The sequence below is a fragment of the Eulemur rufifrons genome, chromosome 17 (assembly GCF_041146395.1).
Source record: "Eulemur rufifrons isolate Redbay chromosome 17, OSU_ERuf_1, whole genome shotgun sequence".
Taxonomy (NCBI): Eukaryota; Metazoa; Chordata; class Mammalia; order Primates; family Lemuridae; genus Eulemur; species Eulemur rufifrons.
In genome coordinates this window covers 53,904,093-53,917,417 of record NC_090999.1, presented here as the reverse complement: position 1 = coordinate 53,917,417, position 13,325 = coordinate 53,904,093, and the positions used below count along the sequence as shown (strand labels likewise).

Genomic DNA, 13,325 nt, shown 5'->3' with positions numbered 1-13,325 from the left:
TAAATATTTCCTGGTTTCTTTGCTGTGTTTTAACATTACACAAATCATGTGGATGGGTCTTATCACCCAAATGTTTTACTTGGTCAACACATAGCTTATGTTTTACATTAGTTTCTGTCCATTAGGACATTGAATCCTGTGTGTAAAATCATTTTTCTAGATTGTTCCAGTAATTGTAAAATCATCATCATCATCATCATCTTGGAGAGGCAACAATTTCTAAAGACAATACAAGTGCCCCTCACCTCCTTTCTGTCTATGCACAAAACTTTGATCAAGACCCCGCTGTTCTCTTTTTTTCTTCTTTTATTCCTCAAGCTGAATTGGGCATTCCTGAGAGCACAGGGACAGGATTTATGTCTTCCCTGCTGCTTATGTCCCTAGGGAATCCCAACAGAACTAAATGCAGTTTTAAATATTCCACACAAATATGGGTAAGATAATGACTAACTTGGTCAACCTCTTTATCTGACATTTAGAACTTTAGATTTAAAGTCCCTAGAATCCAGGGACATGTTTTTTTTAATTAAAAATTTTCACTGTCTTAGTGATTAGAGGGAAGAGAAATTTTGAATGACCCTAGTTACAAAGGACTGACTACTAGTCTACTTTTCATGAGATAGTATTAATTCAGGTATAGTATTTAGTACTAAAATATGAGGACAAGAGACCTTTTTTATTTAATTAGTTGGGCATTAATTTTGTTAAAACAAAAATCTTTATGTCCTTATAAGCTATGGTATACAAAATATTCTTCTCCATCCTAAAATGAAGTATTATTGACACATTTTGGCATGGATTACCTACTATTTTTTCTAGGATTTACTTTGGCCACTGCCTTGAATAACAAGAAATATGATTTCCTTATGTAATAGTAACTTAATCATCAGTTGCACTTAAAGATAGATTAATATATAGATACATATGTGACAAACTGATTTTTATGAAAAAGAGCTAACTTTAGACACCTTTTATGTATATTTATTTTTAGCTTAATAAGAACAATCATTTCATATATATGGATAATTTACCTTTTGAATGAGATAGAAGTGGCTCTTATATTGATGTCACAAGATTATAGTTCGTATTTATTTCTTAATTAGTGCTTTTTACTCCAAAAGTGTTTTTATAATGATTTAGATATATGTATATGTTTACTGCTATAGGTGATTATCGTTTTTGTCTATTATAATTTAATATTAAAATAAAACTGGGCTTAATAACAGTCATTTGACTTGGGAAGAAAACTATTAATATTTCGTGGAATGACAAAATTTTGGGATTTAAGAAATAAAAAAGCTATTAAATTAAAAGAGTAATGTCAGTGCTGAACTCAAACTGCATGGTAACTAAATGGTAAATGTTAATATATTATGATTTTTTGTTATTTACTGTGAAATATTCAAAGCATAGGTTAAAATTTCATTTATCATATTTTTTGTAGGGGTCCAGGTGGTGGTAGACCTTGGCCAAACCCAACAAATGCCAATTCAGTGAGTATATATATATTTTTTTAATTTTTTTGCACTTTCCACCATTTAGCAAAAATATTTTGCTTTTGAAAGCCTTGCAGTCAGTTGTATTAACTTTTTTGAAGTAATCACTAGAAAAAAAAAGCTTTGTATATATTTTTAGAAAAATGTACGTAATTTTTGAAATTATATGATTTTTTCACTTCAAGGTCTAATATAAACATGCATTCTATTTCCATTAACAGACTTTCAAAAATAAAAATAGAAATAGTCTGATTTAAGTATATACTGCAATAGCCTACATATAGTGGTCTATATCATAAAATGGTTTGATCTTCTAAAATAACTATAATAATCACTAAATTGCCAGATATAATCAATCTCTAATTAGTGGAGACTAAATATTTATGGTAATATTTGTTGTATTAATTACATCCAGCTTTGCTCTCTTACTGCCCCAGAAAGCAAGTACACCTTTGCCTTGTGCCTGTTAACTAAATTGCCATTTGTGCACATCTCTCTATGTACCTGACATCTTGGAAATTCTCCTTATATATTTGTGGCAGTGGTTTGCACAAATATTTTTCTTTATTAATAATGTAACATAAATATATACATAGGTTGAAAATTGAGCTATCAATTTTAAAATTAATATGATTTCAATTTTGTGATCCTAGAGATGTTTTTCCTTCTAGACTTCAAAACCTTGAGTTCTTCAATATGTGAAAGCGGTCCATTGTGTAGGTTTGTGTATTGTGTGCACTGTACAAAGGTTCTTGAGTCAAAGGAATCAGTAGAGAGCTGAAATACAGTTTGTGTTCCACTTGTAAAGCCTATGAGCATCTACTCAGAAGGGATGCCTTTTGTTAATATGCACGAAGGTCCCTTCATTGGCTAGTATGAAATAAAGTATGATTTTTATTTTTAATTTCTTTGACTCTGAACATTACAGTATTGGTCTCAGGTTCTTATTTAGAAGTTTATTTACAAATCCCCTAATTCTAATTTTTCCTTTTTCATCTTTTACACAAGGAATTGGTCATTCTGGTTTGGCTATGCAGCAAGTTCTAATCATTAAATATCAAGCATTTTTATTGAAAATAAACACTTTTGATTACAAGGTACAGAAAACCAACCAAACTAGATTCATGTTAAAAGAAAATATTACTGGACCATGTATCTGAGAAGTCCAGGTATATATTTGGCTTTGAGCACATTTGGTTCCAAGAGTTCAAATGTCATCAGGACCCAGTCTTTGTTGCTCATCTTTGTTCTCCTCATCATATCAAGAAGACCACGTGAAGCTCCAGACATACTACCTCACAGCTCCCAACTGAGCACAAAAGAATACAATATTTTATCATTTAAACAAAGGTACTAGAAATGACTCTAAGTGAAGTGGGTTTGCTGGTCATATGCTCATTCATGAAGCAGTTCTGGCCAGGGGGTACAATAGTTCAGCCACCAGGGCTAGGTCACATGCCTACTCGCTGAGCCCTACCCAAGACACATGGAGTAGGTAGGAATGGCTCACCAAAGAAAATTAAAGGAATTGTTAGTAGAAGAGGGAATAGGCAAAACCAAAAAGTGTTCAATATAGCATTGTATTCATCAACTCACTAGCTTGACAGGAAAAAGAAAGAGGAAAGAAACTCCTTTAAGGAAAAAAATGAGAATCTATTATGTGATTAAGCCTAAGGGAAATACAGATATATTGTTCCAAATGGGCTCTGCTTTATACGATAGATGCTCATTTTTTAAAAAGAGAACTAAAAAATAATAGAATATTTTCAACTTTACACTGGCACAGATAATAGTTTGATATTATTCCTCCTGGTTTCTAGTAAACCAGTGCTTGGTAATTTTAAACTTCACACTTGAAGAAAGGTACTTTGCTAAAAAAATATTACTGATCATTTAAAAAATAAAAATTAAAGGCCTCTATTTACTTCTCTGCCCCCTACCACAGCATTACAATTATGGGTATTAGAGCTCAGAATACTTTAGAATATTTGGATTCTCATCACAGCTCTTTTCTGTCTAGCTTAGCCAGACAATATATATGGCTCTTAATTTTCTTATCTGTCAAATAATACGGTCTTCTAATTCTAGAATTCTGACCTTGCAGCTCTCTGATTTTATCTTCTACATCTTCATTTTTACCTTTCACTTCATCTTAATGGGTATTTTGTATGAAGCATGGGGTAGGATTAGAGGGAGGATTTAGTGGTAAAGAGAAGGAAAAAGTTGAAGGTGATTTCAAGCCTTTGACTCAAGGTATCTGGGAGAATGGGAATAATACCACTGAGCTGGGAACATAGAAAAAAAGGTAAGTTTAGAAGGTTTAGACCTTTAGTCATCTTTTTTCCTTCTTGCCTCAGAAATAGAAATTTTCTTTTCTTCTCAGTGCTAACTCTTCTATCTGATCTCTTTATTCCATCTCTTGTTGCTTCTTTACATATCCTGCTCGTTCACTCTACCAAATAAGTCTTCCACCTACCCCTTTCCATTGACTGGTACTTTCCCCTGGTGTTATGCTAATGAACAAAATCCCAGGACAACCTTAAACCCTTGTTTCTCCACTCCTCTAGAGTTGGTAGAGGAGAGCTGATAGAAAACTTCTCTCCACCCTTCCTCAGTTTCAAACCCCCTTCCTGATGTCTCTCCCACTCCCTCACCACCATTCTGCTAGACAATGAATTCCTTGGCCTTCCTGTCTTTTTCATCACTATGTGACAGTATAGTTCCTGAAACACAGCAGGTAATGAACGAAGGTTTGTTGAATTGGCCTCTCAACCCATTTCAATTTCCATGAAAGTCCTATTCTGAAGGTTACTAGTGACCTCCTACATATCAAGCAAACACAATAATTTATTTTCTGTCCTCATCTGATGTCTGAGATTTTGACTCCTTGGTTTTGTTTTAAATACCTGTTAATTTCTTTTCTTCTTTCATCTTAATAATATTTCTTTAGTTTTCCATATTTTTATTAAAGTATTCCTTTTTATAATTTATTTTTAGGTATGCCACAGAAAGGTTAAAAGCCTTGAGCCTGATAACGTTCAAAAATAAGCCTGGCTTAGAGATTCCCTAGCCAAGCTGCATCCACTTCCTGCTTCTTAAAAGTCTAGCTTCTTGGCTTTTTTTATGAGGTATTTTCTCCTGACTTTCATCCAGTCACATTATCCACCTTTTCTCAATTGGTAATGTGTTTCTAATTACATTGCTAGGCTGTTTCTTTTCATTCATTGTAATGTTTTCGTGTGGTTTCAACTACCACAAACTCCAGTCGAATTTTAGATCAAGAATTATGTCTAGCAAAAATGGAAATTTATTCAGTTGAAACTGTATCTTTAGTCCCAATCTCTAATAAGTTCTAGACCTATATTTCTAAATGTTTATTCATCAGTTCTACCTCAATATCTACTAATGCCTTCAAATTCAACATACAAGACGTTTCCCCAAACATGCCTGACTTCCTGAATTCCCTATATATAAATGAGTAACACCATCATCTACCCAGTCACCATGTTGAAAACCTAGGAATCACCTCAGTTTCTTCCTCCCTTTGTCTGCCACACCTAGTTTGTCACCAAGCCCTGGCAAGTAATTTGTGAAATGACTCTCAAATTCTCCTACTCCTGCTTAATCAGCACTGCCTGCAACTCTCTTTATCGTCTCTTGCCTGGACTTTTTGCGTAGTCTTCTAACTTGTATTCATATTCCATGATGCTTCTAGACTTATCTTTCTAAAATATGAATTCGAACATGTCTCCCTAAAGCCTGTGACTCCTTACTTCCTACAGCATAAATTCATTCATAGTCTGACCGCACAGCCTCATCATTTGCCACTGTCCCCTCCAAGTCCCTCACTGCCGCAGCTGTATAAAATTAGTTGCTATTTCCCAAATAAACCATGTACTTTTATATTTCTTTTCTTTCTTTTTTTCCTTTTTTTTCTTTCTGTCTTTTTTTTATAGCAGTCCTCTTTGTCTTTCTGGTAGGCATCTAGTCCCAGCTTCCCAGCTCAAATATATCTTCTGTACCCGCATAGTACTTCTATCTATATTGTTATATTTTATGTCCTTCACACTAGGCTGTCAGATCTTGCTGGTTACTTTCACAAGTGCAAGTTCAGGAACGCTCTAGGAGTAGGAGCCCAAATACTGATTTTTAATGAGGGCATTGAAGAATATGAAGTAGAAACAGTATTAAGGCAAAATTAAACAGCTTGGCAGAGCAAAAATGAAAAGAAACTGAACAACTAAATGAGATAACATTTTTGAAAGTATTTTAAAATGTTGATTATATTTAACTTTCTTTGAAGAAGTCACAAAGAAGGAGAAATTAAAAATATAAAATGAGCAAGGACTTAGGAGAATGGGGTGGTTGGAAGAGCTAGCTTTGGAAACAAATAGAAAGTTTGTTTTTTTCTAGCTGGCATAGATGAAAATTTACATCTATAAACAGTGGAGTGTTGAGCTGGAAATGAAGGCATAGCAAGAACTTGATGGTGTTAATGTGTGACAGGAGGCCAAAGTATCCACTCAGGATGGTGTAACCATCATGAAGGCCAACTCACAAGGGTCAATTGTTAAATGTTTAGGAATTTTGTGAACCTGGTTGTTAAACCATTGGTAGCTTAATATCTGTCATATGGGAATATTTACACCACAAAAATTGGCCTACACTACAAATCAGAGCCAAAGGGTTAGTAAAGACTAGGTGGAAGTTGGAGAACATGATTATATTTTAGACCTTGTTTCCCTCCAGGAAATCTCTGCTGTAAAACAAAGTTTGGCTAGGGAGTGATCAAAGAAATGAAAATTAACAAAGTAGGCTTTAGGATAATGAATTTAAGATATTGGAAAGAGGAATAAAAATGCTGACAGTGGCAAGGGGGTGGAGCAGAAGCAATTTAGTCATAAACTAATAGAGAAACAATGCACTAAGTAAATACACATGGAGCAGTTGTGATTCCTTCCATTCTAGTTGTAATATAGAGTAGTTTTTCTAAGTATCATGAGAAATAAGAAAGATGACAGGCAAGAGAGTTGTCCAGATCTCTGTGTAAAGAGTTCTAGAATGTGGTCATACTCATAAGTGGAAGAGAGGACAGTAAACAGGAATAAAGTAAAGGAAGGCAATGCACTAAATTCCAAAGATCTGAAGGGTGGTTAGATTGCATCTTGAAGTTGCTTAAGAATGATGGTAGGCAATACAGCATGACAGAAGAAGAATATGAGCCAGGTGCTAAGGGCATAGAGAGATGAAATTGGTCCTAGGAGCCAATGGATAAGTCAGTGATTTGGCAAAGGCAAAGGCACTTGTTTAAATAAAGGCAGAGGATGAATGGGTAGATCATGAACTGAAAGGGGCCCAAGAGAGCAAAGTTGTTTTCATTCACCAAATCAGGTAAATACTTACTGCCATAAAAAAATCTCAGTACTGATAATGGAAGTATCCTCATCACTAGTGATGCTGCCCCCTAGTGATGGCCATCTGCATTGCCCAATTACCTGTGGGCAGACCAAGCAGGGGCCTCAGGGACATGTGGTCTGTGCTTAAGGCAAAGCAAAGATACCAAACAAGGAGGAGAAAAGCTTTTCAAATAATATTAAATATTTCCAAAAGACATCAAAGAATTGTTTATCAAGGGGAAATCGTAACTTTGTTGTACTTCTACTTACTTTTTGTGGTTCCATATTACTTTTCTGTTTAATTATATGACATGTATTGGGGTGGAGGGAGGGTTTAGAATACCAGGCAATATAATCTTTTCCCTACCCTAAAGGTCCTGTTCTGGACCTGGCTGTCTGACTTCAAGTAAACAGTAATTTATTGGCTTTTTTCAGAATAAGGCAAAAATATCTCTTATGGATGTACAGTGTCTTCATGCAAGTGAGTTAGTGAGCTTGTGTGAAAAAAGAAATTATTTGGATTTAACTTTCTCTATTAATATCCACTCCAGGGCTTATTTTTAAATACAGGTTTTCTAGATTTTCTTTTCTTAAATTATCACAGCGATGTGGTATTAATACTTCCTAATCTTTAGAAAAGAGCTTAGTTTAAGAGCTTGATTTGAAGAGAAAGAAGGAATTTGTTACTCCTATCTGATTCCCACAAATTAGTAGTCTTTGGAGACTCATATTAACTTTTTGCATTTATTATATTATTTCCTAGTAGCTAATCAGAGAGGGAAAGGGGAAAGATAAGGTCTATAAATCAAGTATAGACCTGTACTGCATGAATGTAGTAGCTTGAAACCTGTCTTTTTTAAAAAAAAATGCACACAGCTTAGAAGTTGCATCTGTAAAGGCTTCCAATTTGAAAAATTCTGGTTTCCCATTTTTTAGCTGCACAAATGTATATCCTTCTACTTACAGAATAAGTCATTAGCATCAAGCAATGTGTACAACTGACATGAAACCAGTATAACTTGAAGTGGTAATTCTGCCTAAATTCCTCTTGACTAAAATGCACCTTCTTTTTTATAAATCCAAGATAATATTGCAGTTCCGTTTTCCAGCACTTAAACATATATAAATTCCTTTACTGTCCTTTGTGATACATTTTAAAACTTGATAAAAGTCAGGAAATAAATTAATTTTAGGTCAGTCTCCTTAACAGTAGTCAAAACATTTGTTTTTGTCCTGTTAATGTTGCAGATACCATACTCCTCAGCATCTCCTGGGAATTATGTAGTAAGTACAATTGGGTTTGTTTGCTCATAAGAATTGATGTTACGTTTTATTTGGGCAATGAAATAGTTGTCCAGATGTTAAGAATAGCCCCGTGTATTGGCCAAGAAGTGAACATCTTGAGTTATTTCATCTGCCAACTTCAGTACATATGTTGATGTTCATTAGTGGAACAGTTATCAATCTGGCCAGAATTGCCCTGAGTACTGTGTTTTACTTCAGCATATGTTTCTGAAAACCGGTACAATACTCCCTGTCCAATCATGAAGAGAGTCATCCCCAGTTACACAATGATATGCTTGAATTTGCAGTTCTCCAAGAAAATAATCTACACCCCCTCCCCAACACCACATGCCACACACAAAGTCTAAGAAGACATTAAACTTTCTCCCAGTCTTAAAGTGAATCATGCAGCTTTTGTTGTTCTTAGAAATGGAGAATACTTATTTTTCTTATTATTTATTACATTGAAAATTTTCCAATAATTCAGATAGACATGAAGTCAAAATAGCAAGTGTTTTTGTTTTGAGACAGAGTCTCACTCTGTTGCCCAGGCTAGAGTGCAGTGGCATAAGCCTAGCTCATGGCAACCTCAAACTCCTGGGCTCAAGCAAACCTCCTGCCTTAGCCTCTCAAGTAGCTAGGACTACAGGGGTGCACCACCACATCTGGCTAATTTTTTTTTTCTATTTTTCATAGAGATGGGATCTCGCTCTTGCTCAGCCTGGTCTCAAACTCCTAAGCTCCTGAGCTCAAGCGATACTCTCGCTTTGACCTTCCAGAGTGCTAGAATTACAGGCATGAGCCAAATTAGCAGGTTTTATATGACTTCCTGAACTTACAAATAACCTTTTGACCATCATCACATTATGATCCTTGCTACATCTCAAGGCCACCATAGAGGAAAATTTGTTACAATATTTAGGGGAAAATGCCTAACAGAGAAAAAAGGATGAAATGGTAACACGGGAAATCTTTCCTTAAAAATTTTTCAGAGGTGGTGGCTAACTGGAGTAAGAAAAAAAGAGTGCATTAGAAAAAAATTAATGAGTATTTTACTCTCCATGGAGATAGAGTTTTGTTAACATAGTGAAAAGCACACACTGCTTTGGACCTGTGAACTTAGTGCTCAATGTTCCTATAAGCTATACAAACGAAGGAAGTATAAAATAACTTTTTTCACATTTTCTATCAAACAAAAATGAAAATAAGAAAAGTTTAGTAAAACCTATTTTTATTAAAGTCACTGAAGAATAAGCGCGACACATAATTTTATGAAGTTATAGTCTATTTGAAATGGAATTTAAGTTTTTTATTAAATAGCAAATATAGATACTATTTGAAATAATTGATAGGCTATATCTACACACTCAGAACGAAGTAAAAATTTAGCCACTTATGAGTTAATTTGACCACTGTGCATAGAGTATCTGAAAAATTTTAAAACCTATTGCCTGAATTATCTATTTTGGTTGCATGAAATAATTGAATTAACTTTAGAATTACCTAATCTCCATTTCAGTTTGATTGTGTAGCTGCAGCCTTGGTAACCCACAGCGTTATTCAACATTGCTTCTCATTTCTAATTGATGGGGTAGCAGAAGGTATAATGCTCCAAAAGTGTTGCAGTTGATGCTAACAGAAAAAAGAAATAGTATCAATGTATTTTTTAAAAATATAAATTAAGCTAATATCTTTTGGTTTTCAAAGATATTCTCTAAGTAAATATCTTTTGGTTTCCTATAAAAAACCAGTGATACAAAATGTAAGGAAATTGCAGTAAACTCAATAAAAAATACACATGAATTATTTCTATTTTATGGATTTATAAAGACCCTATTAAATGGTTTCTCCTTAACCTCATTAAAACTGATATGATTAAGTTATGAATAATAAATCAATGTTACAGGCTCATTGTTTTTGGAAACTTGTCAAAACAGTCTCAACATATTTAAGCTAAATTATGTTTTGCATAATATTGAAATGATTGTGCATTCAAAGAAAATAAATTATGGAGAAAATATATTTCCTCTCTTATTTTCAAATTGGATTATTATAGAGATAAGTCTAACTTTTCTTCTGTTTTTCTTTATGTTGTTTAATGCAATGCTTTATATTTACTGAAATTTTGTATAATTATTTAGGGTCCTCCAGGAGGTGGAGGGCCACCAGGAACACCCATCATGCCTAGTCCAGCAGGTATTGTAATCAAACTAGCCACATGGGCATTTGATTATTAAAATAAAATCACAAAATATAGAAATGTTTATGAAATAAAGTTAGTAGTATTAATTATCTCATGATGGTTAAAGATGTATAATAGAGGTAGCAGGTAGGAAGAAATAGTGTTCTTAAACTATTATCCAATTAAGCATTTAGAAAATCCATGTGTGGCTAACAGATTTAATCAGGATGAACACTGTTGATCTGTATGAATTGTCCAATAATTTATCTAACTTAAAGATTTCTTGAAACTGAGAAAAGATCCAAATCTCACAATTTAGAAAAAATTCTGCATAAGTAAAACATCAAATACATGGATCCATTAGGTTTAGATTATAAAATCTATCATCTTACTAAGGTGAATAAAGATGTGCTTACAGTATTATTTACCCTATATGTCTGTAGCTATTTATCAGTTAGCTAATAAATTAATCGTATAATAAGAAGAGCTTTTTTTAAACTCTTCTGAACTAAAACATACTTCAATATTTTCATAATCATTTTACATAATTATTTTAAATAGCTTTATCCTTTGTTGTTTGAGACAAACTGTTAATGGTGGTAGAATCTTAAATTGGCACAGCCCTTTTAGAAAATGCTCTGGAAACATGTATCTTAAGAGCCATGAATTGGTTCAGACCATTTGACTTTATAATCTTAATACAAGAAATTGTTAGAGACACAATCCAAGATTTATGTAGAAAGATGCTCATCTGTTATACTCAATAGTGAAATAGCAGATACAACCTTCAAACCTAAACCAATTTTAGTGAAATTATTAAATTAATTTTACAGCATATGGTACAATATAATGTAGCCATTAAAATATTATCATCAAAGAATTTTTAAACAAGTACTCACGATTCAATACAATACGATCACAATTTTGTTTTAAAATATATATAATACATAAATCTAGAAAGTAAAACAAATAAGCTAAAACTGTATCAGTGATTACTCCTGGGTAATGAAATAGATGAGAAATTTTTATAATTAGAAATAATTTTTAATTATGTTTCACTATTAAATTGGTAAGTTCTTAACTAGTTTTTTGAAATCTAAGATAAACAGAAGCTTGAAATTGAGTATCATCAATCATACCAATAAGTAATAATTTTTAATTTTGAACTTTTTATTTGGAAAAATCATAAATTTGATAATTAATACAAAATTTTACTTTGCTTCACTAACTGTTTGGGCTGTATCCAGAAATATTTCATGGTCTCTGTTCTCAAAGCATCTTCACTGAGGATGAAACAATTCATTGAAGATATTAGGTCACTAAATATGAAATGTCCCATTTCGAATCAAAAGGTTAGTTTATTATATCTCAAACAAGAAGCAATACAATTAGTCAAAGTATGCGCCTAAACTATGGACACAGTTTTGCCATCTTAATGGTTGCTTATTTATGCCAGCAATGAAAAAGCCTGGAGAGCAAGTGGCAATGAAATCACAAAAGGTGTTTTCCACAGCTTGTTGAGAATGGAATATTTTTCCTTGCAAGAAGTAGCCCAAAGCCTGGAAGAAGTGGTAGTCACTTGGTGCAAGGTCTAGTGAATATGGTGGATGACAGAGAGTTTCTAAGTCCAGCCTCTGCAGTTTGAGTGGCATTGTTTGTGCGACATGTGGTTGAATGTTGTCTGGCAAGAGGATTAGCCTGTCTCTATTGACCAAGCTTGGCTACTTAATCACACGCATCCACATCATTTCGTCCAGTTGTTTGCAGTAGACATCTGCTGTAATTGGCTGACCAGGTTTCATGAAGCTGTAGTGGTTAATACCAATGCTGGACCACCAAACAGATACCAGTAGCTTTTTTAAATAAATATTTAGTTTTGGACTAAGTTTTGGCACTTTATTTTTATCCAACCGTCTTGCCAAACACTTGCAATTGTCAAAAATAATCCATTTTTTTATCACACAGAACAATATGGTATAGAAATGGTCTGCCTTTATGCATAAACATTTCATTGATATTTCCAGCTGTCTGTGTTGCATTGGTTCCACAATGGAACTCATATTAAAAAAATAACATGAATTTTTGACTTACGCATGGTTTCACAAAAATTGCTCTAAAAAAACTTTGAAAGATAATCACAAGCCAAACCATGTGTTTGAAAGACTGGGGATGTACCTTCACGATAAAAATAAAAAAAGAAGTGTCAAAGTGAAATGTCAGAGATATCAACTGTCAGACTTAGTACTTTAAGGAAATCAAACATTTTGTACTTCATAACCTCATAGAATTATATGAACTGATCATCTTGTGTACATTTACATTCTTATACGGTGAAGTTAATGTTTAATTTATGAAGGTAGCATGTGATTAATAAATACTTCACTACAAGACTAAAAAAAATTTTATAGTAACAATGAACATTGCAGGTGATAAGTAATCATATCACTTCTTCCTTTCAAGCCAGAAATTGCCACCAGAATGTCTTCCTAGTCTTTTTGCATTCTCTTTCATATACTCATCCTTGTCTCAGTCACTGCTCTAACAGTAAGCCAGCACCACCCCTCCTCAAAATAGATGCCAGCAGATCCACTTTATTGGAAAGTTTTTCTGTGCATAAAAAGAAGTCAGACAATATCCTAGCTGGAAGCAGGAGAGAGTAAGACAATAGAACACTAACTACAATGGAAGGAAGAACTCCGCTGAGGGTCAGGGGAGCACTCATGCACTTGGAACTACCAGAAAAAAATGTCATGGGATAGTGAACATTTAAATGCTCCTTCAGTAGTAAGTAGAGTTTCTGTATGTGGACATTGAAAAGATGTTTGGAGGAAGAACAAAAATATGGAGGTAGAAAGATTGGTCATATGCAAGAAAAAACAAGTAGTCTGGGTTGACAATAATATAGCATACATAAGAATGTAAAAAGAGTTAAGGTCACAAAAGTAGGTTAGAACCTTACTTAATATA

At 33.7% G+C, this 13,325-nt stretch overlaps 1 protein-coding gene across 24 annotated transcripts in view; it reads left to right on the top strand.

Annotated features, from left to right (window-relative positions):
• The window catches only part of SSBP2 (single stranded DNA binding protein 2), a 277,450-nt gene that overhangs the window by 244,705 nt on the left and 19,420 nt on the right, over positions 1-13,325 (top strand). For 15 of the 24 annotated variants that reach the window (XM_069492224.1, XM_069492220.1, XM_069492221.1 and 12 more), the window contains 3 exons: positions 1,445-1,493; positions 8,141-8,176; positions 10,318-10,372. In XM_069492224.1, coding sequence (XP_069348325.1) covers positions 1,445-1,493; positions 8,141-8,176; positions 10,318-10,372 — 140 coding nt within the window. Of the gene's footprint in view, positions 1-1,444; positions 1,494-8,140; positions 8,181-8,732; positions 8,742-9,168; positions 9,203-9,771; positions 9,785-10,317; positions 10,373-13,325 lie in introns of all 24 variants that reach the window. The other 9 variants (XM_069492223.1, XM_069492214.1, XM_069492213.1 and 6 more) reach the window with 6 other exon arrangements.